The 26,714-nt window shown below is 41.0% G+C and overlaps 1 protein-coding gene and 1 long non-coding RNA gene across 2 annotated transcripts in view; one reads left to right on the top strand and one right to left on the bottom strand.

The window, feature by feature from the left end:
• Positions 1-8,599, bottom strand: part of LOC126652625 (uncharacterized) — a 98,285-nt gene extending 89,686 nt beyond the window's left edge. The window contains exon 1 of the long non-coding RNA XR_007632021.1: positions 8,510-8,599. This is a non-coding gene — a long non-coding RNA (uncharacterized LOC126652625). The remainder of the gene's footprint in view (positions 1-8,509) is intronic.
• CNTNAP5 (contactin associated protein family member 5) overlaps positions 7,286-26,714 on the top strand; it is a 285,860-nt gene continuing 266,431 nt past the window's right edge. Inside the window, exon 1 of the mRNA XM_050339553.1 lies at positions 7,286-7,785. Coding sequence (XP_050195510.1) covers positions 7,710-7,785 — 76 coding nt within the window. The 5' untranslated portion in view covers positions 7,286-7,709. The remainder of the gene's footprint in view (positions 7,786-26,714) is intronic.

Here is a 26,714-nt window from a genome sequence, read left to right as displayed (position 1 = left end):
ATAAACATTTTTAGTCTGTAAGTGTGAAATAAATGGATCTCTTAGTGAGGAGTGAGTTTTCCTTGTTTGATTTCCTGTTTTACATAAATTTCTGTGTGTGTATATCTGCCTACATATACTTATGTGTATACATATGTATACATCTGTGTGTATACATACCCACCAAAGTCACTCTATCACTTCCCTCTGCAACTGGACGGATGAAAGAAAATATAAAGAGTTCATGAGTTGAGAAAAGGTCCGGGAGAGATCACTCACTGTTCACTGTCATGGGCAAAACAACCTTGAAGTAGGGATGTTAATTAGATTTATTACTGACAAAGTCAGAGCAGGAAAATGAGAAGTAAATTAAATCTTAAAAACACCTTCTCCAACCCCTCCTTCCTTCCCAAGTTCTACCTCCTCCCCGCCAAGTGGCACAGGGAGATGGAGAATGGTGCTTATGGTAAGTTCATCACATATTATTTCTGCCACTGCTCAGGGAGAGGAGTCCTTACCCTGCTCCAGCATGGGGTCATTCATGTGGGCTACAGTCCTCCATGAACTTCTCTAATGCGAGGTCATCCCACAGGCAGTAGTTCTTCACAAACTGCTGCACTTTTGGATCACTTTTCCACAGGGTCCTTCAGGCACCACATGCTTCAATGTGGGTCCCTGACAGAGTCACAAGTCCTACCAGGAAAACCTGCTCCAACATGAGCTCCTCTCTCCATGGGTCAGCAGGTCCCTGCCAGGACCCAGCTACTGTGGCCTCCCACGAGGTCACAGCCTCTTTTGGGCATCCCCCTGCTCTGACATGAGCTCCTCCATGGGTTACAGGTAGATCTCTGCACTTCCATGGTCCTCCATGGGCTGCAGAGGCAGAGCTGTTCCACCATGGTCTGCACCATGGGGTTCAGGGGCCTCAGTTCTGGCACCTGGAGCACCTCCTTGCCTCCTCCAGTGACCTTGGTGTCTGGAGAGTTGTTCCCATGTTCTCACTCCACTCTTCACTGGCTGCAATTTTCATGTGCACAGTAACTTTATTTTTCCTTCTTAAATATGTTATCATAGAGGTGTTACTGTCATTCCTGACTGGCTTGGCCTTGGACAGCAGTGGGTCCATCCTGGAGCTGGATGGTATTGGCTCTGCAGGACATAGGGAAGGCTTATGGCAGCTTCTCACAGAAGCTACCCCTGTAGCCCCTCCTCCACCAAAACCTGGCCACAGAAAACAAATACAACAACATAAATATATGGGAATTTTCATAGTTTAGTCCAGATTAACTTTCAGCCGAGCCGTCGGCAAATACTTTGTGCAGAAGCAGCTCAGTGATACTGTGACTAAGGAACCTCTATTAAACTAATTTTCTGTTCCATGTCCTTCAATGTCTGCATCAAAGAAATGACAGCATCAGCCTTTAGAAAGGCAGGTTTCTGCAAAAAAATTAGGCCCAGTATTCTGAATATCCTGTGTCTATGCTGAAAAGTGAGCAACACAGGAGTGCTCCAGAGCTGCTCATTCCCACAGGATTGAACCTAGAAATCCTGATGGCTTCTGAGAGAAGGTGTATTCATTTCTTCCTTTTTCAGGGGAGTCTAAATTACAGTCTCGCCTTTCATTATTCTCAGTTGGCTCCTTCTGTGTGATAATTGCAGCAAGGTTAAAAATGACCTAATGATTGCATTAGCTTCCACACAACTTTCCTCTTTTCACTCCTCTCTGACCTCTATCCATAATGAAAGATTAGTGAAGGACAGTCAGAAATGTAAAGAGAATGCCTGAATATAGGTTGTCATACCCAGCCCAGCTGTTGCTAATAATAATTTTCTGAGTGCAAGCACTGGATGAGCCATTTGTCACGAATGATTTATTTGATGAAATTAACTCTCTTTTTCACTCTTTGCAAACTTCCTCAGTAAAATGATGGAGACATTCAAAGTTGTTCGTTATGTGTATAGGCCCAGCTGATTGTTTCTCTCCTAGAGCATGAGACCATGGATTAGTGGTAGACTGAGATGCAAGTATTCAATAGAGACTAATGACTTTGGATGCCTCTCCTTTTAACTGTCTTCTTTGGACAGACAGATCACGGCACTGATATTCAGCAAGTAAAGGTCCAAATCATTCTAAAAAATGCCCCTTAAGGGATACCTTGGTTGTTCATGCAAAATCACTAATTGCTTCCAAAAATCTATCCCACTGTCTATTCATTATATGTCATTACTTACATCAGTGACATGGTAGATTCTATAATTGCGTGACTGAATGACTGAATCTCTGCAAAATGGAGACTTGATAGCCACCAATGAGTGACTAATAAGGCTGCCTTCTTTAAGCATGGAAATAGGCATTCATAAAGACAACATTTCTCCCTTCCATCTCTGTAGTCTCAACTGGGATGTCTATCAAGTAGAGATTTTTGCTAAATGTCTCCCCATGTTATGTGACTTTTTTTGCTCTAGTTTGCCTTGAAGTTTCTAAGTATTGTGAGGCAGACTCTGGGCTTTGACCTCAGCTGGGACTCATAGTCCTTATTATAGTATTAGTTAGCCAGCTGTGTTCCAAGGATTATATCCATTCTGTGACACCTAACTGTCCAGGGACCTTGTAGGGGTTTCTTCATTCTAATTTGTGTGGCTTCAAAACAAGGGGGAAAAAATGCATTACTTAGTTTGTGTATGAGTTCTGTCTTAGGGGCTGATGATGGCTGATTAGATCACAGGAATGGGGATTACATTTATGCCAACACCTCATGAAGTCCATCCTTTCATTGGACGCTGGTGGAGAGCTGGTTCTGAGACAATAAATGCACCAGGATGATGCTGGATTTTAGTAAAAAAGCAGTATTGCTTGGGGACAACTGTGACTGGCCCAGATGGAGCTGAACACTGTGTTGGGTAGGGAATCAGCACAGACAGTAGACCATGGATGGTGTCCTCTGTGACTCTGTCCTGCACTGCAAGACACAATGTCACTGGAATAACCCCAGGGAGGAGTGTATCCTATATAATATCTATTGAAGTCCCTAGGTAATTTGCAGCCATAGCCATTTGTACTATTATTTACTCAGGTTATTGATCTTTTAAGTCCAGTAGCTGTATCTGGCCATGACAGACATAAGCGTCTTCATAGGCAGACAAGACAATGTAATAAAAGCCATAATACCAGCAGACAGTGGCAAAATAATGTGGGGAAAGGTGAGGGGGAGGAAGGGGTGATTTTAGTTCTTTGTCTTCCAATAATCACTGCACAGCTTGTCATCTGATTTCTTTTACCTAATCTCAGCATGCATCTCAAAAATGCTACTGGCCATCAGATTATCCCAGCAGATCATTAAATTTTCCTATCCTCAGGACTTAGGTATGCTGTGGAACTATCCAAGGATAATGAGCATCCTGCTGTTGCACTCACCTGTTTGGGGTCGATGTGTTTTATGAAAGCTCCCCACATATTCTCTTTAATGAATGAGTCCCTTCTATTTATAGGGGAATATTCTAAAGGGAAAAGGAATAATATGACCTTCAGGGGGGTTTTACGTGACCTTTAGTTTTTTTGATGAGAAACATATTCTTCAGACAAATTCCTAGTTATCAACAGGAACATGCGAACAGCAATATGTGATCCAAAAGCCATGTACAATTAAGTTTGTTTATATGTAATGCTATTCTCCTTCCATGAATGTTATACAGTTGGGGTCAGAGATAAAGCTTGCAGCTGCGATTACCCAAACAGCTGGACTGATGGAATTCATGGGCTAAACCATTACTGCTTCTAGTGGCAAACTCAACACTAATGCTGTTTACTGACTCTAGGAAAGAAAACAAGATTATCTGATTGCAGATAAACTTATCTCCCCAGATAAACATTTAAATATAAAAGCTGTCTCCTTCAAAAATGCATACCCTTACTTCCCTGGTGGCAGCTCTTCCTTATGTGTTAGTGTCCTTCCATTGCTCTTCTATTCATATTCTCTCATCTGATTCCCACAAATGGTTCCTTCTGCTCAAATAACCAGGCTCCAGACTGGTAGAATAGACTTGGGTAGTACACTGGGGCTGAAAACTTAAATGTTCAGTTTCAGAAATTTGTGGCTTGCATTGTAAAGCCAGTAAGACTGTGACAGGACCAGCTACTGGTGTAATGCTGCTTATCTTCCTCTTCCTATCACACAGATCATGTATTGCGATTGTCCTGAGCAGCATTAACACTGGTACTCAGCTGCCATCCTGGGTGTGGGGAGAGTAACTTAATGCCCATGTTAGGCTTTCTCACCCAGAATTAATGCAGCCATTTCAATACAGTCCCAGATGACCTAATCACGATTTGCACTGACTCTGAAATTATAAAGGTGCTCAGATGATCACTGTGACTGCAGATTCTGAATGGGTGCCAGACATTAGGATATTTCTCCTCCCTCTGCATGAATGAAATTAGGTACTGGCATGTTCCCCTTGTTTAAGAAACACTGAGTGAACATCGAGCGACTGGCAAAAGGCTGTAAATTAAATTTGTCAAAGCAGAGGCAGGAATTGAAGGGAAAGATCTCAGGGTCTTCACTGTTAAGGTCAGCTTTGCTTTCATGGAGGAGGAGAAAATGTGCTACAGTGAACGTGAGAGTTAGAAAGGATTTACTGCTGAGTTATAAAGGACTAATAACTATATGTGTAATAAAGCCTCCACTCATTGGCAACGCTTTGCCTCCTTCAGTGGCAACCATCACCATAATATTAAGTTCAGATACACTAAAACTAAATCAACAATTGAGTTTTCCCAAAATCCATGGTACTCAGATCTGTGGTTGATGATGAGCCACAGTTTTTGTCTGAACAGCTTTAATAGTAATTAATAAATTTACTCTAATAAAAATCTTGCCGGCGAAAAGCCCTTAAATATGACATTATTTACATAATTTCCTGCAACAAACAGCTGCATAGCCCTCCACTCCGATCGTAACTTCTCAGTTGTAGTACTCCTACACCCAAACATTCACAAATCTTAAGGTACCTGCCTGGCATTTATGATACAAAGGAGATTATGGAAGTGGTCTGTTTTGCAAGGGTGATTTCAAAACCGTTGGTATAACTGGGGTCAAGATCCTGCCATCAGATCCATATTGGTGACCACTGGAAAGCGTTGTAGAATGGGGCTCATATTTACTGATAGCTTTTAATTAGTCTGCATAATTCATTTCCACATCTGTTTTCCTATAAACACACCACTAATTAGTTCAGTGAGTCAGTCAAAAAGTGTACCAATGTGCCAGATAGTTTAAAGAGACACTGAAAATATTTGAAACACAGTCCATTTAATTTTAATTATTTTTTTAAAAGGAAAGCATGAAACACCCCTACCCATTTTTAATCTCCTTCTTCTGAATTCCTCTGATAATTTCAGAATACATCATTGCAAAATTGTGAGTGTGTCAAAGATGTGTTTCTCTAGAGAAAATCCACTCTGGCTTAAGATTTCTGATATATTCTACTGCTTAGCTTTACTGAAGTGGTAGCTCTGGAAGCACTGCTAGAACTTCTAAAGCTTGATCACTCACCTGAAAAAGTCAAGTTAACAGCAGAATTTTCTCAGTACTCCAGGCTTCTGACCTAATACAGGTTTTAGTTTCTGGGGGATTGGTATGGAGAAGATGAAATGTTTTTGACTAGGATCAGAAAACGTGAATGGGAGAGCCTCTGTCTCTCCATCCACTGAGGGAAATGAGCAGATCTCCCTACCTCCAAAAATGGTCCTGCACAGACACAGTGTTGTGTGTGCCCTAACACAAACCTCTCTTGACTGATTAGTTCAATACCTTGATCAGGACCTGTGTAAGGGAAAGCAGACACATCATGCAGATATGTTAGCCTTGGACTGACTGCCACCCCTGGTTTCCAGAATCTCACTGTGCTCAGAGACATAGGTGTAGAGCTATGCGTCAGGTCTTTGCATGAGCAAAGATGAAACCTTGGTATGTTTAGATGTGTTTGAAGTAAAAAAATTAAACACTCATAGAGTTCATTAGGCTTTTAAGTTCCTCCTAAGTCTTAGTTTTGTCTGACTAAATCCTTTATTGACTCCATCTGAAAGCCTCGGTGCTAGGCAGCTATCCTTCCTGTTTAACCTTGTGTCACTTGTGTCACTTGTAACAACAGAAAGTGAAAGAATTAGGTCAATTTTTGAATATGGACTTTTGCTTTCCAACCTGACTATTCGTTTGGAGCTAAGATGTCCCCCTGACACCTCTCTGATACAGTTAGTGCCTAACAGCTAAGTACGATGGCTTTCCTCCACCCTCCTTACTTTTTTAAATGAGGCTTACACCATGACAGCAATTTAAACTTCTGCAGTCCATTGTCAAGTCAGGATGGCTTTGGTGAACAGTTTATTTCTTCTGATTATTCCTTGCCACTGTGAGGGATTATGGCTGAGGACCAGCGGCTTTCCCCCCACAAATACTTGATCCAAACACACTCTCCTTGCAGATTACAGCGGAATCGCTAATGCAATTTTGGCCTGACTTTGATGCAGTACTCTATTGATGTGGGGTGACGCCGCAGTAAAGCAGCAAGGTTAGACCTCGGCAGTGATTAAGCTGAGTGGAGGTGTGCCTCCCTCGCCCGCCTGCGGAGAGGTGCGGAGAGGTGCGGAGCAACGGGGGCGCGGTGCCGGCTCCGAGCGCTTCGGCAGCCGCCGCGCAGCCCGTCAGGGGTAGGGCAGAATATTTGTTCAGCTCTGGTTTCGTGTACGCCCCTCGGGAAGATAATCCCGTTCAGCTGCTGAGCAATCGGGTAATCAATCAGTCAATCACTCACGAAATCTGGTTTTGGTAAGCATCACCCTCGCCAGCCGGGAGGGATTTGCAGACTAGGGGGCTGCGGGTCTGGTCCGCTACCCCGGGGTCCGCCTTTCTCTTTGGGCCGAAGGCACTGATGACAGCTCCCCGCGACTCTGCTGGGACCACCTTCGCTCGCCTTCCAGGAGGGCTAGGCAGGGAGGCTCCGAAGCAGCCGTGACAAGAGAGCGGATCGAGGGTCAGTCCGAGCTCATCCCCGCTCCCTGGGCGTAATGCTGAGCCTCTGGAGCGGGGCTGGGTCCCTTCGGGCTGTGTCGGCACTGTATATGCCAGGATATACATGTATATTTTATGTATGCGAATATAACATGCATTCACAAGCAAACAAACGTCTGATCCGGGTGATCTTTAAAATGTTCCAGTCGCAGTGGTACTCAAAGGAGGGGGGAAAATAAAAATAAAAAGGCAAGAGATAAAAGAAAAAAATTTTTTTTTCCAGACATCTGACTTACTCCGTGACTCTGATACTTATCAACAACGCGTGAAGATTGCAGTAAGGATCCTCCCTGGAAGGCGAGGAGGAGTGACTTCCAGGGGGCTGGGAGGAGGTGGAGTGCAGCGCGGCTCTCGCCTATAAGGAGGTGCCCAGCGCTCGGCTGTCGCTTCCCACCCAGCCGCCGCTCGCAAGGTGAATCGCCGCGGCGGCAGCCGGGGCAGCGGGCTCGGCTCGGGCGCTGCCGCCCACGTCCAGAGCGGCTCCACCAGGAGCCGCGGAGGAGGATCCCTCGCCCGCCTCCGGCTTCCCTTCACCCAGAGCGCTTGGATGCTGTATGGAGTAAATGAGCGGAGGGAGAGAGAGAGCACAGAGGCTGAGAGGCGCTCGGAGATCGGGACCAGGGGAGACAGGCGAGCGGCTGGCTTCCCCCTGCGGGGCTGAACATGGATTCCCGAGCCCTCGGGGGCTTCACTTTGCTGCTCTTCAGTTTATGGCATCTGGGATTAACTGCAACAAATTGTGAGTAGTGGGAGTGCAAGGAGTTGCCTGAGGTTGGAGTGGGGAGGGGGAGGAAGGGATGAGGAAAACTCTCCGGAAAAGGGGGTTGTTACACCATGACCTCTAAGAAACTTAGCTCATCTCCGCTTTGCTAATGGAGCTCAGCAATGCAAAGTTGGTGCCAGACGGAAGGATTGCTCTCCACCGTCCTGCCGGTGTGGACGTGGGAGTAACCGGGAGCTACCGGAGCCTGCGAGGAGCCGCTCGCGGATTTTCCCGCGCGGTTTGCTCTCACTGGCCGCATCTTTTTGCGGTCAGTGTGGCAGCCGCTCCCCCTATCTCGGCTGCGGGCCACTGTCCGGGACGGACTCGGGACCAGAGTCGCACCTGTGCCTGGAGGGGAGGGCCGGCCCTTCTCTTAAGGCCTGCGATTTCGCGGGCGCAGCCTGGCTCCAGCCTGGCAGAGCAGCGCCCGTGGCACCGAGCGTCTTCCCCTAGCCCCGCGGTGCCGTCGGTTCTCCCGGTCGCTTCCCACGGGCGCGGCTGGGTCCCGAGGCGTACCCCAGCATATTCTGCGTGGTAAATCGCCTCTCGCTCCCTCTTTCTCAGGAGAGCCCTTCTTAAGTTTGCCCACGTATCTCTGCCGGCCCTGCGGGGGTCGCTCCCCTTAGGCAGGAGCATCCCTCGCCGCCGGGCTTTGCGGTGCCGCGGCGGCTCTACGGGTGAGCGCGGTGTACCCGGGTACCTGTGGTGCTGGCGGGTCCTGGAGCCCAGAGGAGAAGGAGGAGATGCTCCGTGACCTGCAGTCCCGGGGATGCGCGCGGGGGAATGCCGCCGGGGGCGGGAGGGGGCTCCCGGAGCGCGGCTCCCGCTTGGCCGCGGCCCGTCGGGCGGAGCGGGGCGGGGGCCCCGGCGGGGCGCGGCGGGCGCGAGAGGGCGCTGTTGCCCCGCCGGCGGAGCGGGGCCGCCCCGTCCTGCTGGCCCCGGCCCGGGGTGAGCCCCGCGGGCACCGCCGGCCTCCCATCCATCCATCCATCCATCCATCCATCCTTCCATCCCCACCCCTGGCACCCCCAACGCTGACTGGCTTCGAGGTTTCTGGCTTTTTTTTTCTTTCTTTCTTTTTTTTTCTTTCCTTTTTTCCCCTTCCTCCCCTGTCTTTTTAAAATTCTCAGTCAATTAAATTATGGTTAATATGTTTTAATAACGTTCGTGAATACTAAGCGGCAGGCGATTTAAGGCACAGGCTTGCCGCTCATTACTGATGCGGCCATAAAGTTAATTCCTAACACTTAAAAAGAAAGTCCGCATTAATGAGTTTTACTATTTCACGGGTGACAGTTTAATTTCCCACTGCCAATAAACATTTCCCTTGAATACACACTGCTTCCTAAATGTTTAGGAGTCAATCTTTTTAAAGCATGATGATCAATGTTTTTATTATACTGTACAGATTTTACTTATTCATTGAGCAATGAATTAGCATGGAATCAGCTGTAAGTGCTTTCCCAGGAGCCGAGTGAAGGAGCCTGTGAATCTGTAATAGCTGCAAGTTCCCTAGAAACCTCGTTAGATTCACATGTGAAGATCTCTGTGTGCTTGCATGGACCTCAATAATTGCATCCAGTATGAAAATTCATCACCTTCTTAAATAAATCATCTCCGTATGGTGGAGCTTAGGGAAGCTGTGCTCTCTTTCTCAGCTTGGGGCCAAGAAAGTTTATATATGGGCTAAAATATTGAAGCAGTATCCTGAAGTATATTTAAATAGCTGCATGAAAATGCTGTTGCTTTCAAGGGTTACTGAGCTCCCAGGTACCCACTAAACTTTCCAAAAGAAACAACCAAATTCTGTAAATGGGGAGATTCAGCTCAGGCCACTGTCAGGAGCTTCTATCTGAAAGCCAAAATGCAAAGGGAAAAGGATTGCTTCTGCACTTTGGCCAAAGGAGTTGTGTTTAGATGCTAATACTGGTATGTTCACAGTGGCTTCAACAGGTTCGTTTCTGGCAGATTTTGTGAACAAGAAGAGAACTAGAGACAGTATTTACAATGGACAAGGAACTATGCAACTTATTTAGTTTTCTTCCTAATATCTAGCATGGCATTAATCTAATTTGGTTTTTTCCTTGCTTCTAAATTAGACAACTCTTAAAAATTATTTTCCTATCACTTATTTAGTTTCTCTAAAATAAAAATACTGAGTAAGTCAAGATCTTTCCCCACCAGTGAGATATTTGATTCCAATTTCCTCTTTGGTAATAGTTTTTAATTAAAGAAAGAATTTCTAAAGACACTGCTTTGAAATACAGCTACAGGCTAGGGGTCAGTAGACATCATTAGAAAGATCAAAATTACCAAATGCTAATAAAACATAAGAAATTCCTCCCACTTAATTTTTTGCAATATTTTATTAAATTAAGTAAATAGAGGAGCAATAGGATTTCTCCCCGGGATACTAATTACTAGACAATTAATAAATAGCCATATATGTAACACTAGAAATGTGTTGCATGAGACATCTGGGGGAACTGAAACTTCCACATTTATCAGGTAGACAAGGAGACACAAAGCCTTTGCCTGCTATGTGACGAATTAGTTGCCCTTTAGCAGCATACTCTGTGATCTGAAAACATTAGTAGCTTTGGTAAGTCTAGATTTACAGTTGTTGAGTGCCTTTTTTCTTTTTTTCTCCTTTTTAAAGTTGGAAGGAGGAAGCCATAGTAAAAAACTAAAAAGAGGCATGAACTCATGTTTTTCTCAACCAGTCTATGCTATATCAGTGCAGGGCTAGTCTGCAGCTGCAGAAAAGAATTGCAGGAGTCATTAGTGATCTTCCACCTGATTTGGCATTGCGTATCCTTAAAATTTTACCTATTGCTATTTTACACATTATGCCTCTCTCCCCCGTACTTATATTTTTCTTGACTGATTTTTCACATGTGGTCAGGAACATGTAGGAGATTAAAACACCTCCTGGTGAAGTGGCACCTTCTAACTCCCATTGCAAAAGTTATTCTCAGAAATTATTGCATGTATCTGTTCCAGAACCCAGCCTCTCTTCCTCCCAAAGAATCACTAGCATTTATTATCCCACATCACTAGCACTTTTTAGCTGATCCTGAGGCTTTCAACTGTTTTACTTAAACCAAGTCATAACTGTCAGTCAAAGCTGCAGAAATTCAGTGTGTGGTAGAATCAGATCTCCTATTGAAGTCCTTACCGAAATATATGGTCAATGTGCAGTCCACTACTCTGCAGTAGATTTAGATGTGGCCTTACAGGACACATCTATCTTTAATAACTTTACTCAGTTAAAAGGTAGGCAGTATGTGTCTTTATTCCCATTTATTCTGAATTAGAAAAAAGACCTGAAGAAATCATACATTTTCTTGGACAAGGAAATTTTTTTTAGGCAACAAGGGTGTTCACTCTGATTTTAGCCTTTCTTTGCAAGGATAGTAATTGTACCGGAGTCAGACAAGTGTAAGTGAAAACTTACAGGAGAAAATTTGACTCTGGATACTTGAGGCTATCAGGATCAGGAGGTCTATTTGGGATTTGTAACAGCACAAATGAGACCTATCAGGTCAACTGTGGTAAAGGTACGAGGTCTCTTAAACAGTGACCTTTCTATCTGTGTGGTCAGAAATGCTAAGTTTTAAAGAGATCTGCTGAAATAGGTAGAATATTGATCATCTGATCTCAATTTGTGGCTCATATGCTTTCAGGCTAAATAAAGAGGATCTGACACACATTTCTGGCTTTTCCTCTGTCTGCAGGACTTAAATATCACAGAATATGCCAAGCTAGAAGGGACTCACAAGGGTCCCTGAAGTCCAACTCGCAACCCTAGACTATCCCCAAGAGTCACACCATGTACCTGAGAGGATTGTCCAAATGATTCTTGAACTGTGTCAGGCTTGGTGCTGTGACCGCTTCCCTGGGGAGCCTGTTCCAGTGCCCAATGACCCTCTGGGTAAAAAACTTTTTCTGATATCGAACCTAAACCTCTGTTGACGCAACTTCAGGCCATTCCCTCAGGTCCTGTCAGTGGTCACCCCAGAGAAGCGATCAGTGCCTTTCCCTCCTCTTCCCCTCATGAGTAGTTGTAACTGCAATGAGGTCTCCCCCAGGCTGAACAAACCGAGTGACCTCAGTTGCTCCTCATACAGCCTCCCCTCAAGGCCCTTCACCATCAAATATTCTTTACAAGAGAATAGTATTCAGGCAAACTTTCCTCCTATTAGTTTCATACCGGGAGAAAAATAAATATACAAAGGTTACTTTTTCATGCCTTCAGATGTATCAATGAAGAAATGGTACAAATAATGAGATTTCCTGAGAAAAGCTCTGAATCACCCACTGCTGATCAGAGCCTTTCTTGTATGTCTGCCACTATCCAGCTTTCAATCAGTTTGACTCAACTAACACTCCTTGGCTTTGAATCAGTCTAAAAGAGGGTCTTTCCAAGGACTAAAATGGTCTTTGGATTCTGCATGGACTAGGCAGATGGCATCACCAGCCCACAGGAATCTATCCAGGGTTATTATCTCAGTATCAAATACATTGTCTGCTTGGACATTTTTCTTTTCTTTTTTTGCTCTTAATGTCATGCAAATGAAGCAGGTTTTTCCTTATAAATTAACAGCAAGAACAAATTGTTTTCAAATGTGCTTGGTACATTTGTACAAAGTATAGGCTTCAAGTGGAAAATATGGTGACTGGGTAGAACAACATACTTGTGAACCTCTCCCGGCACATGGCATGTGCAGACTTCTGCCACCACTCCAGTCAGTGCAGGACTGGTGATGGTTTTTTAATCACTGTCATCATTCTCTTACCAACAGGAAACTGGGGCAGGGTATATAAGAAAGAGATAAACGTACAAAGAATGTGAGAATCTAAGAATCTAAAATCCTTAAGGGTCAGTTGATTTGATCCCATTGGGTGTGGTCATGTCCTGTTCTCTGCTGTTAGTTCATATTTGCCCTGCTATATGTAGTAGTTTCTAAATCCATAGATTACTCCTCATTTCCTCTTCCCCTCCTCCTTTCTCTGCTACTATTTGAAGCAAGTGGAGTTTGGACAGCTGAATAAGAATCTAAAGGCAGTGGGAGCGTGGGGTAGCATTTGTTTATTTTTAGCCCCAAAAGTGGATTTTCTATAGATGTGACACGTTTCAGCTTGCTTGGCAAACTTGAATTACTGTCTTACCAACCCTCTCCTATCCTTTTGAGGAGACAAGAATGACAGAAGCAGAGAACTGCAGGTGTATCTACCAGCATCACACGTGACAGGCTCTCTCTTTGTATCTGCTTCCCTTTGGTGTACCAGCTCCCGGAGTCCTACCAAGCATTCCAGGGAGTGGGCTGTCTATGTAGGGCACCAGGTAACCTACTGTGCTTTTTTTGGTGCTTTTTTTTTTTTTTTTTTTTCCCCTTCTTCTTTTAAATAAAGGTCTCTACTGGGTTTTTTCCACCCCCAGAATTAGGGGAATGATACTCTGGTCCTGTAGCATTCAATTTTTCAGACTGCTGCTGTCTTACTCATACAAGGGTCACATTTGCACCGTGTCTGTAGAATGTGGTTCTCGCTGGACAATGTCTTCTGGGTCTATGCAGGAAAGAAGAATGCAAAAGAGAAACAAACTGGTAGATTTGCATGACCATTTTCCTTCTGTTGTCAGTAAAGTGTCTTTAAGAGACATGAACTGTTTCCTTTTTCTTCTTCACTAAGCTCTCTCTACTCAAACCAAATAAAGAAGGGAAGAGAATAATCCTGACATAATAAAGGTTTAAAATCACAGGCAATTCTTGGAGGCTTTGAAGGTATCACTTGGTAAAGTAGGAAACATCAGCATACCTATTAGCACATCTCTGTAAAGTTAGAGGGAAATGAGATTTTAATTTTTTTTTTTAGTATGCAGTCCTGCACTGATATCATTGATAATTAATTTTCTTGTATTAATCTTGTCTCTGAATTTTTTAATTGCCCTATGCAGGTTCTCTTGGGCTGTTAGTGCCATTTGTTTGCTAGATCGGTGCAACTGATGATGTTTTAAATAATGAAAACAGTTCAATATTAGAATCTAGAGAGGGGAAAAATGCCAAAACACTGATTTATTTGTTTTTAATTATCTGCTCTATTAAGCAGTTAAAAAAAATTGGTAGTTCATAGTGTGGTGATCTAACCGCCCTTCTGAATAGATATATTTAGATATATGCAGAAATTATCTAAGATTTTAACAGATATTTTCTCCAAAAATAACGGAAAATAACTTAGTAAAATAGAGAGCATGAAGTCATTTGCAAATGTCAAGAAGGATCTTGCTTGATCTGTATTCCAGGATAGGAAACCCATTTTTCTTGCTGTGTTTTGCCTTTGCATGATTCTACTTTTTCTCTACCTTCTTACAGATATATACTGGAATTTGGATAGGTTGGTCCATTTCCTACTGAACTTTGTGCCCATATTTTCAACAGAGGTTCTGGATAAAGCCATGGAAGTCTGTATGAATCTACTTATTTACAATACTAAATAGGTATTAGAGTACTGGTTGATTCATTTATTATATTGTATTTTATACACTATGAATTAAAATCCTGTAGAGTTGGGGTTTTTTGAATGCACAGTTCTAATACTTAAACTGAAAATAAGGTACAGAGCTCAGAGACAAAGTGGCCTTCTAGGTAGTAGTAAGTTTTTTTGTATCCAGTGTGGCTCTGCCATAATAAAGACCTCACCACTGTTCAGTCTCATGTCTACAGACATGACAATAAGATGTGATGTGTTCATGGACATCTGTGATAAAAAGGTTTCTTTTGTCTATGACAGAAGTTGTCTGTGGAAATAGTTTTGGAAGAAAGATTCTTGTTCTACTTCTTTTCAGACGCTGTATACGGATTTGGAGATTGTTTCTTGGTTGAGAATAAGGCTTCAGTGTTAGAAAGAAATGCCAAGAAGTGATTCACATGGCAAAAGCAGACTTAGGCTCTTAGTCTCCTGCATCAGTGGAAGTATGCCATTTGCCCTCATTTTGCACATGCCAAATCAGAGAGGAGTCAGGCTTGGAATCACATTCCTGTGTGGTGCTGTACGGCAAGTAGGAGGAAACTTTTAATGAACTAGGGTGAAAATGGTTTTTAAGTGAACTAGTAGATTTTTCTCTCAGTTCAAGTCTAATAGAAACAGGCTTTGGATAACAGTAACTCAACAATTTCTGTTTTGTCAGGAATGGATATGACTTAAGTAACCAAATTTAAAGTAGTATTCAACATCATCACTGGGATTCAAGACATGAAGGTTGTGTCAACTCCAGAATTGTGTTGGTGTACTTGTCTTGGGCCAGGAAAGTTCAGATTCCTGACCTAGAGGCTGGCTTATCAATGAGATGGATGTAGATGATGGAAGTTTGCTGGAAAGAGTCTCTGCGACTCCCTGCCATTGTAGTTATCATCAGACACATTACACCAGTGATTAGGTTATAAAATGCCTTCACCATTTCCAAGCTGGACAACACAACTCTGAATCTGAGGTTAAGGTGTATTCTTAATGAGCATCACTGTTACATAAATTCCTAGGAGCAATAACAAGGAAAAGCTAACTTTGTAATTGCTCAATGAATACCACTCAAGACTATAAAAGGTTTTTAGTAGCTGGTGTTAATGTACTCTTTTCCAAACTGTTAATTGCCTGGGATCTGTGATATCTTTATGGCATAAAGAGCAGAGAGCTGCAGTGGGACTCACTGCATTCCATTCAGCTTGGTACTTAGGAATACTCGAAAGATATTCATCAACAACCACAGCAGTGGAAGCTGCAAAAAACAACTGGTGTCATTCTGAGAGACGCTTCCCTTTTGACATGGATAATTAGGGTTCAGCATAGAGCTCCAGCACGTGAAACAGAATGGTGTTCAACACTAACCACTGTGGCACTGCAGCAATTGGACTGGGAAGGAAACAAATGTGTTTTCATTCTCTCTTTTATTGTGTGTATTGAAAAAGATTGAGTGCTGACCCTTAGGAATTCTGGAGCATAAATTTTTCTTCTAAAACTATTCAGTGCACTGTGTTGCCAATATAGTAGTAAATAATAATAATAATTTTCAAATGGGTAGAATCCTCTCTTTGTTCCCAGCTGGGCAATAAGGAGTTGATAAATGCAGTACTGCCTGGATAAAAATTGGCTTGTTCCATTTACTGCTCTAAACGGTGAAGCATTGTTCCTCGATGACAATGGTTCTTCACTGATGACAGCTCGTCAGCACTCCAGGAACAGATAAATACCTTGTGATCTATGTCACCAGTGACATATCTGTAGTCATTCCCATATTAGTTCAGTGATGTCTTTATGTTTGGGCCTCAATTGCCCCCACTTCTGATGTAGATACTGAGCTATTGCCCTCTATCCTCCTTCTAGGTCATAAAAGCAACCTACTGAGCACTAATATAAAATTTTCTTCCTTCCCTCCATGCAAATGTATCACTGGAGCAGGAGAGGAAAAAGCATGTTTTAACTGGAGAGTATGTGTTTTGTTTATAAAATTATGCATAAGAAATGGAGCAGGAGATGGAATTTGGGATGTGTAGGCAAAGAGGAGAGGTCACAAAGGATGTTCTTCCGGTTGCCTATTACTAGTGGCGGCTTCCTAATGCACTCTATGAGGAGGTCTCTGAATTAATGGTCCAAGTGAGTCACCAGTGAACCATTAGGAGTAACACATTCATTTGTAGTAATCAGGATTGATTTATGAATAGGACAAAAGGGACTAAATAAACTATGAAAATGCATGTTGTAGATTTTATTCCCCCGATGAATAATTCATCCTCTTCTAGTATCCATGAAAACAAAAACATTGTGCACATAAGAACCCATTAAAAAAGTTAATCCCACAAATGGTTGAACACTGAGAAAATCAGCTTTTATTTTAAAAGGTAGATTTACTCAAATCTTCTCTAATTTGATTTAGCAGTGGGGTATAATTTAAGTCAAACAAGTTGGCAGCATTACTTGCTATATGAAGGTCTAAATATTTAATAGATTTTGATAAATGCCTGCCCCACAGGGTAACGAGCTAAGGAGCACTCAGTCTCCACAGTGCAGAGGGTAAGCTAAACCCAACAGAAATGGGAAGCAGAATGGAGAGGGAGCTTCTGTTCACAGGATATAGTCCTCCAAAGTTGGCCTTCGGAGAACTTGTAGCGCACCTGCTATTCTAAATAATCCTGCAGAAGCAGCCTCAATAAGTAGTGATAGTGGTTTTTTAGTGACTGTAAGGGTTCATGGTCTCTACGTGTCTGTGAAAATGTCTGTAGTGAGCCTTTTTTAGGCAGAATACATTCTCTGGGACGTGCAGGATGTTGTATATACAGATAATACTGGTGGGTATCTGTCCATCTCCTCCTGGATGGACATGTCAGTGGGAAGGGGAACATCAGTTTCTTTAAAGAGACTGGTGCTCCAGAGGAGATAAGGTGTTTTGTGTAAAACTACAAAGGAAGTCTCTGAAAAAACAGAATACGAACTTGAGTGTATTGCATTCTAGGTGGGCACTTTGCCCTTAGACTGCCCTACCCTTGGTGCAACTGCTACGTGGACACGAAACAGAACATCAGAGAGAAGGGAGAAACCTCACACAGAGAGAACAGTGGCACTGGATTTCTACTTAACTGCCCCCAAAAACTCAGAGGGGTTGGTTTGTGTTGTTTTATTATTTTTTAATTTTGTAGAAAAATAGTTTGCATTTTAATTTCAGAGGAAGAACCTCCTTCAGCAACCCTGAGGAAGATTAAAGAGCTATGGCATTTTTCACAGAGACTGTTTGTTTGGAAAAGAAAATGAAAATTTGATGAATTTCAATCAGATGTAGCTTGCAGCATTCAAATATTTATAGATTATCAAATTCCCTTTTCCCAGCTCTGCTTCTTAAGTGCAGAGCTCATCTTATATGTAATATTAATTCTCATTATTCTTAGACAGTTATTCACTGAATTCTTGTGCAGACTCAGTTCATCTAAGACCTGGTCTAAACTTCCTGAAAATGAGGGAAATGACCTGTAGTTGAATTTCAGATCATATTTTCCTCAGAAGTCTGTTCATCCAGCATGCAAATTGTTGTTATTATTCTTCTGCAAAGTTTATATTCCTTAAAATCTGACTGGCAATATGTGCAATAGAAGTTGTGTTTGTACCTGTCAGTAGGAAGAACAGTTCATTTTTCTGGTGGTTGTTATTCCTTTTGAGCAAATTGTGTGAGTGTGTGTTGGTTTGCCCTATTGTCATATTCTTTGCCAACCTTGTATCCAACTTACTGACAATATAATAAGTTCAAGTTGCACACACTTTTGCGTACTTCTTTGCATTTTTTTATCAACAGTTGTTCTGTTTCCTGAATTCTCCTGTTCTGTTGATTTGAGGTGAACACTAGCCACTATAATACATAGGATTACGATGTGATAATAGCTTTTTATAAGCTTTAGAGAAAACCTTTTAAATTCTCTGAAAAGCTGATAGTCCAAGGTTATTCCTGCTAGTATTTCTTCCAGGCAGGTATGAGCTCACATTGCTGGTGCTTCTGGGTCCACTGATGAAAATTTGTTCCTGCCTAGAAACCATATAGCTAGCTCTTTGTTAAAAACATTAGGTACATGTGGTTGCAAAATTGCAAACATCACACATTTTAACTATAAAATTAGATTTTTTTTTTAATTATCAAGTTCTTTCTTTTTGAAATCTACATTTGGTATCTGACGCTGTTCCCCGGGGCCTTCTCCAGAGAGACTGCACATGACTTGAAGTAGTCTGCTTACTGCATCATAGGAGTGTGGATTATAAACTCCCTTACACGCTCACATTCATGTCTTGTGTTTGCAAAAGTGTTTGCAAAAGCCCAAATTGTTTTTCAGACAAGTGAGGGAGATGTACTTTTCATCCATGCTTTTGCTCAGGAGCTGGTGGTTGGCTCTGTTGGGCAAAGTTAACCCATAGGAAAGGAGTTGCCTGCTTGTTTGAGACTTCAGTAGAAGAGAAAGAAAAAGGATCTTCTCACTAAAGACGAGTCATTTTCCACTTAAGCTTTTGGAAGAAGGAGGTATCAACTGCCATGACTCATTTCACAAAGAATACATGTTATTTCACTTGCTCTGACAAGCTCGATCCAAATATCGCCAGCTTTGCCATTGGGTCCGGGCATCAATGACTTGTGTGCATTAAATAAGGAAGTCCTAATTTGAAATCCTTTTTCTGATTGCAAGTAGACAATGAGTCAGAGCTATAAGAGAACAGATTTTTCTCCTACCCTCTCCATCTTGCACCATCCTAACCTTAGTAGTATCTGATTTATAGTGCCTGCTTTTTTTGCAACTTCATCTAATTAGCACAGGCACTGGGGTCAGTATTCTAGCACCTGACAGACTTTACCAGGGAACACCACAATTACAAGTGCAATTATCTGTTTTTCTGCTGCACTGGAAAATGTAGCATGTGAAAATTAACATAAACCCCCTAACTGTTAAGGTGAAAGTGTGGGTGGTAGAGAAGAGGAACCTTCTTTAATTTGATGATTGACTTTATGAAACTTTTTCTGGCAATCATTAGGTGATGTGCTTAATTACTTTGAGCTTGAGTTTACCTGATTTATCTCAGGGCTAAGTGTTCATGTCTTACAGTGTATCCAGACTTTCACCTAACAATGGTGGTTGCAGAAAGAGGTCATTATGCTAGGTGGTAAGTTAATGTAAGCAATAATGCCATTAGCACAGTTCTTCTAGAAGTACTAACTGCATCCATGAATAACAGTCTCCAAACCACTGTGATTGTGCTTGCTCTCTGGTGACTTCCATAGGGGTCAGTCTACAGCAACATAAAGGATCTTTGTGTAAATCTGCAATTATAAAGTCTTCAGCATGAGAGCTATGGGCTGGTTGGCTGACAGCCAGGAAAGCAAAACATCATTTTTGAGCAATGTGTCCTTCCAGTCATTCATATATGGCATGTGAATAGAGCTAGATTGCATCTCCCTAAAAGACCGTGCAAGTCTGAACCAAGTTGCTTGCATGGGTGCTAAACTAAAATTATGTGATGAAAGTGGTGAATTCGTATTAAGTTGAAGAATAATAACCAGTTAAATATGACTATAAAGTACTATCTTAAGATAGCCAAGAAGACCTGCACAAGGGAATGGTTATCCCTTTTATTTCTTACATAAAGGGAAACTATAATCTTAGCTTAGAGGAAATTTAGAGCGAATCTATAAAGTCATGTTCAAGCTAAGCTTTGTAAATTCCAAGACAGGCACTTATTTCATTGTTCAGGCAGGGAGAAAACCAGTTCACAGCTGGAAATGCCTGTTCTTCTCTTCCACAAGATGCACAGAGAAGGGTAATTGATTTTGACTCCTTCAGGACAGGAATGGGTTTTCTGTGTTAGTAAGTGTGAAGCACAAGGTCTTTATCCTGAGGGTGGGGGGGAAGGGAGGGTCTCTTTCTGTCAGTGATGATAAGAGCAAAGACTCTGCTCTGAAGACTGCATATAGATGCCAATGCATCTTCAGCTTCTTCAGCAACATTTTTAAGTATGTCACTGACTGGTGGCAGTCTTTAATAGCTAGTTTGACGAGAATATCCAGGTCTTTCTAGCCTGGGACTAGTAAAGTAAACCTTGAACCCTCAAGGAATGAGAAGTTTTTTGGAATAGCCCTTCAGTAAGAAACAGGAAACTCAATAAGCTGATATTGAAGGTTAGAGTTTAGTAGTTCTTAGATATCCACAATCTATATATTTGTATTTTCTTCAGTTAGGAAATAATGTTGATGGAAACCCCCTCCTCCTTTCCATGTCTGTAACCTACTTTTGAGAGTGAATATATGAAAGAAGGTGGGAACAATTCTTGATACTCCAAAACATTATGTTAATCAGTAAGTCCATATATTTCGTTGAGGTTATTCTTGTATAAAGCACAGTAACAAAGAGAGAGTCTGAGGCTAGCACTAGTATCCTTAAAGCTAAATGCAACCAAATGATTATCCCATTCCATGGTAGTTTTGTCAGAATGATTAAGACCTGCTTCCTGTAATATTCTTACATATACTAGTGAATAAATCTTACTTACTTAGTGTAACTATTATGAATAAATACCACATAACACATTACCTCACTTCATTCACTGAAATGACCAAGAAAATCAAAACAAACTGAAACAATCCCCAGTTATGCAAACACGTCAAGCTGAGTGAATCTGCCTATGTTATGCCAGTAATTTTTAATTCTTTTTTATTAAGCTTCCCTGGGGGGAAAGAAAAAGTTTAATTAAAAGGAGATTCAATGAAAATTCAGAATAATAAGTCATGTCTGTTTTGTCTCTGCCAGAGCCTTGGAAAATCAGTGGCATCTAATGGGACAGGTTGAGGTGCAAACAGGAAAGGAATAGAACTACCTCCTTCATGAGTTTGGACCTTCCTGTCTGCACTAACTACTGTTTTCAGCCTTCCTCTTCCTGATAGCAACAGCGTAAAAAATGGCTGCTCTTCCCCAGCTTTGCTCTTTCTTTTTTTCTGGATAAAGCAGTTTCAATTACATCAGCCGGTCAAAGACCTGAGAGCTGGCAGGATGCAACATTAAGCCTCCTTGGGTGTTGTGTTATTTCAGCTAGATTTAGAGCTGGGTTCCTCAAAACTGAAATTCTGGTAGAACCAAGTGTCTGTCAAATAACAAGGTAATAAAAGAGACTTTTCTGAACACAGAAAAGCGTTGGTATTTTTTAGGTTAGTAAAGGATTTGTCTCAGATGGATGTATTTTAGAAATGACTGAACAGTTTTCTAAGGTTTTTGGTCAGTTTTGATGAAAGGACAAGAGAGAAAGCACTTCAAGTGCTATTTCTAAGACTCTTTGGGAAATGATCTTCATTTTTCAGGTCATATTATGTTTCTGTGCCTGATGCTCTGTTTATTTAACATTTAAATACTTGCCTTCATAGTTTGAAAAGCAAATGGCTACAGAATCTCCTTAGGACTGTTGAGGTTGGGTTTTACAGTATAAACATGTTTCAATTGAGTCCAGAGGATTTAATTCATAATGTAACATTTAGAAAAACAATAATGCACTTAAGCAATGGTAAACTGAAATGAGTACTGTGTGTGCTCACTGAAGTCAAACATTCCAGTAAACAGTATCAGAGACCAGAATGGTTCAGCTGGAAGAAAAGTATTTATACTTCCTAATAGACTCTGAGTTTTGAAAAGTATATAGAGCTGATGAAAATAAGTTCTCCCTCCTCCCTTTCTTTTAAAGAAATTTAACTTCTTTTTATTTATTTCATTATATCATCTAAATGTTCCTCTACCTTGAAATCAAGAGTACTCAACTCTGACAATGAGACATCATATCCTCAAAATATGCTGCTCCTGAATTCTGATGACTTTAGTTCACAATTCCGATTGTAAATGGAACACAATCTTGAATAATCTGTCCAGATTTTTCTGTTGACTTATGTCTGTGCATTTACCTATATATGACATTTTAACAGAAAAGCTGTATGTGCACATACCTTCAGTTCTTCATACAGAGCAGGATAATATTTTAGATATTGTTGCTTTTATAGAAACCCATTTTGCTGCAATTACTGGAATAAAACAAAAAATGAGGTGGTGGATTCAGCTTTCCCTGATTAAATCAATAAATCTTTATATTTTTATATTTTATTCTTGCCTTTGTTATACTCTTTTTCTATTGAGGAGAGAATAAATTTCTGAGATAAACTAGCTTCAATATTCTGTTTAATCAGACATTTACATTTTTTTTGAAGATGAGTCATTAGGAATTTGACTTGTATGAAATCCTTTCCAAGAATTTCTCTAATTTGTGACTTGCTATCATTTCTCATTTAATGATGGCTAGTGAGCTTCTGACACTCTGCAACACCAAGAAAAAGAGGTTGTGATGAGATAAAGGAACCTGCTATGATTAAACTCTCCAGTTTCACTATCCAATCCATGCACTGAAATTTTTCTGTGGTGTCAGGGATGGACTCTTTGTAGTGATTATGTCCCATTTTAAGAACATCAAAGAAGTTACCTAGAAAGGGACATCATTAGTTACCCTTACACCTCCTGAGCCCTCTGCACAAGAGCCTGCTGCTGTTTCTGATAACAAGAAAGAGTACATCCAGAAGGACCTTCATGCAGGCCATGTGCTCTGAATTCCTTTTCTGCCATTTAGTCAGTTCCCTCACTAGCTTTCACCTTGTCTTCAGTCAGGCTGCAAGTGTCTTGACCTCTTTTTTTTTTTTTTTTAACTTTTCCTCTTGCTTATTCTGTTCAGCCCTCTGATTCAATGACTAATCTGTGCCTCAAAGTCAAAAAAAAAACAAATGATGAGCTGCTTCTCCTCCCACGATCACTCTAATTCTTGTCACTTTTAAGCGCAGGATCACTTGTCATTCGTGCCCTTCAGGCTTACCACCCCATAGAGTTCCCTGGCTTCCTGCACTCCAGCCTGTGTCCAAATCTTGTTACTTCTTCCTCAAGATTAAATACAGTTTTCTACCTCTCTGTGTCATGCTGATAGATACAATCCTGCCTCTCTTCTGTTGGAGGTGGTTGACAAGATGGGAAGTGTTGGTGAAAATGTACATGAAGTAGAAAGAAGAGGGAAACTGAGGGTCTTTTGATATAAAGATAATAATAAAAAAACACTGGCAGTACTCCTGATTTCTGGAAAATCTCCTTCCAGACAAAGAGATACAAGCCCTGTTAGAAGCAGGAAGGTATACAATTTTATCTAGAACTGCAGATCAGGTTTGCTAATGTTCAGGCTCAATGTGCACTTCAGAGACAGCAGAGCCTGCTTTATCTGCTTCAACCTCCTCTCTATATGTATTGCAAAATTCTTTCTTTCAAGCCATGAGGTCCAAACTTTTGTGGAACCTGGCATTCAAAGTTGATTCACATTTCATTTGAATGCTTTTATATTTGCACTCAAGTAAAGTGTGTGTCTGTATACAAACATTCAAAGGTAATTATCTACACTTTATGTATATGTATGTATATGTTTATATACAAAGATGTACCTAAAAATAAATATAGTTATATATATATATGTTATGTGGCAGCCTTCAAATGTTCATGCTCAAAAAATATTAAAAGCCTGTACAGAGCTAATAGAATAATATCATGTGCCTCTCTGGAGACTGGAGAGTTTCTTTACATCTTATCTGCTGCCTCGAGATGAAGCAGAGCTTGAACCTTTCTGTGTGATGTATTTAACATCTCATCTGAAAAGTAAATCAGATAATAAATTTTGAATTCATGGGATAAGAATGCTTTAAAAGATTTTGTAGTTTATGGCATCAATATGCTGTCTAAAGACTTGTCCTCTCTGTGCAGACTCTATGGTTGTCTTGAGCAGTAATAAGGATTTTAAGTTCCTGCAGCTGGACATCATTAAGAAGAAAAGAGAGATTGCTTGTGTGGGGTTGAACAAATCACCAACTTTTTCTATGCCCCAGATTCTCCTTTATCTTCCTGCACAGTCTTCAGAAGTAGGAGAGTGGATTGGTATTGCTTTAATTTAATTGTTTCCCCTCAAAATTGCTGACTCAGTCAAGCCACAGAATAATTATCACAGGATGTTTTGACTTATAAAGATACTCCATTTATTGAATGGGTGTATTTATTTTTTGTTTCATCTTCCAATGATCTGAACTAAAACTTATCTTATTTTGCAAGCTGTTTTTATTATTTCAATTTATGTTCTGTTTTAGAGGGGATTGGGAGGAGAATGGAATGACCAAAACCAAGTTTAAAATTTTTACAAGATAGGAGGATATGCTTTTGATTCTTCTTTGATGTAGCTGACTTCTTTTATAAAATATGCTAGTTTTCTCATTTTTAAGGAGAAATTGTTGAAAGGCAAAATATTTAGGGTATTTTATCATATTTACAACTATGAACATATAAACCATATTTGTGATAATGATTCATGGTTACAAATATGAAATTGCCTACAATACAATTAAGGTTAACTACTAAGGGAAATAAAGAGATAAAAAGTTTGAACTGTCATGGTCAAAAATCCACATAATTTTTCTCTTGTATTGTTGAAAGTTGTTACTAAAGCAGAATAGTGAAAATGCAATATGAAATAAGCAGATTCCTGTGAATATTCATAAGCACATATGTGCCTACACCAACACACTGAACATCAAAGAACAAGCAAGAGCCCTGAAACAGCACCATGGAGGCACCGTGCCAGGGCCCTTCCGTGTGCTGTATCCACATTTACACTGGTTGTAAATATCCCATGGTTTACTTTGCTCATTCTTATTGGCAAACACGCGGATTAATGGCAAAGATCCACAACTAACCTCAGGTGTCTCTCATGCTTGCTTTTCTGGGTTTGTACAGTATCTTATTTTTCATTCCTAATCTCCTTAATTTGCATTCTCCACAGGGAGCTGCACAAGTCTCCTCTCTGCCAATAAGACAAAACCACTTGTGCTATTTTGATTTTCATTGTAGCAACTCCTCTATTGGTTTATGTGCATATGTGTCATCAAGAAAAATAGTGGTACAGGATAAGCTGGGACGTACTTCTCAACTGGTATCTGAAGGTACTGTCCTTAATGTTTTTCTATCACAGAGTCTTTCAAATGTGCATTTTTGTAGCATTTCAGATACAACCTTGGTCTTCTCATCTCCAGTCCCATATCATGTGTCTTGACAGGCTGACCATGTCAGGGATGACACAGAAGTGTGATATTTCATTAGCGATGGCATTTTCTTTGTTTTTAAGTTATAAATTGCTGGGAAGGAGAAAACAGCATAGCAGCAGGATTTCTAAAACTTTTTCTCTGATAAGTTAAACAATCCTCACAGAGGAGCTCAATTGTTTGCCTTCTGAATTAGAGAAAGCAATCAATATGAAACCTGGACTATTTTTTCCCTGTATAATATTTAACGTCTGTTTTCAGTATGAAACTCAAACTTCAGTATCTCTTAGACTGAGGGATGGAGGTTAGCCAGTGTTAAAGTGTGTAGGTCTGGGAGGTGTTACCCTAGGCATAGGTCCTCATTTCAGAGTCCATGACTGGAGCTGAAGGTGGGTTTCAAAGCAGTGTTCATCCTGGTAGAAAACTGAGGAGCAGGATGCAGAATGTTAAATTTTGTCTGAAAATGAAACAGATTTTTGTGACTCCTTGCTGAGAACTAACTCGGAGGTAATTGGAGACACAAAGGAGGAAGACAGAGTTTTAAATCCCCTTTTAACCTTTCATAGGGACATGAACTCCGAAAGTCATTAACAAGGAAGGCATGCAGAGAAAAAGCTGCAGAGAAATAATGATTTCTGCAGCAACACACAGAATTCCACTGGAGAAATAGGCTAAGAATGTTTCAAACTATTTTTATATGCAATGGCATGACAGTTGGAACTAAAAGTTTTGTTACTGAGAAATGAGTTTGATTTATTAATAAAAAGGAGGCTTCTCATTCATTTTTATTATTAATTCGAAGAGACAAACAGTTAGGCTTACTCTTCTATCCCTTTTATCTCTCTGCTTTTCTCCCTTGGCTGTTTCATTTCTTATCTTAGTAATTTTCTCAGAGGTGGAGTATTTTAGAAAGAAAATGAGTTCCTCCATTTGGAGGGAGAGAAATAGAGAAGCAGGAAGGAAAGACTTGATAATTGTTTTTTTCTTCAAAACCTGTTTCTATTTTTTTAACATAAAAATGAAAATTTTAATGAGAACGGAAATGTACCATTCAAAAACTGGGGACACAAGGCAGACTTTCCCCTGCTCTTTTCTAACATTTTTTTACTGTCTCTAATATGTATCATCTTGTTAGGGTCTCTGCCATTTAGCCTGCTAATAGCAGTGGGCTCAAATTTTTTTATCAGTTAGTGGATTCAACCCTGTATCACCAAAGTGACTGGAGATTTGTCAGCATCAT

Source organism: Myiozetetes cayanensis, unplaced genomic scaffold (genome assembly GCF_022539395.1).
Source record: "Myiozetetes cayanensis isolate MyiCay16 unplaced genomic scaffold, myiCay2020 scf9, whole genome shotgun sequence".
NCBI classification, from domain to species: Eukaryota; Metazoa; Chordata; class Aves; order Passeriformes; family Tyrannidae; genus Myiozetetes; species Myiozetetes cayanensis.
The sequence above is the reverse complement of the archived record's forward strand: the minus strand, read 5'-3'. Positions and strand labels throughout refer to the sequence as shown.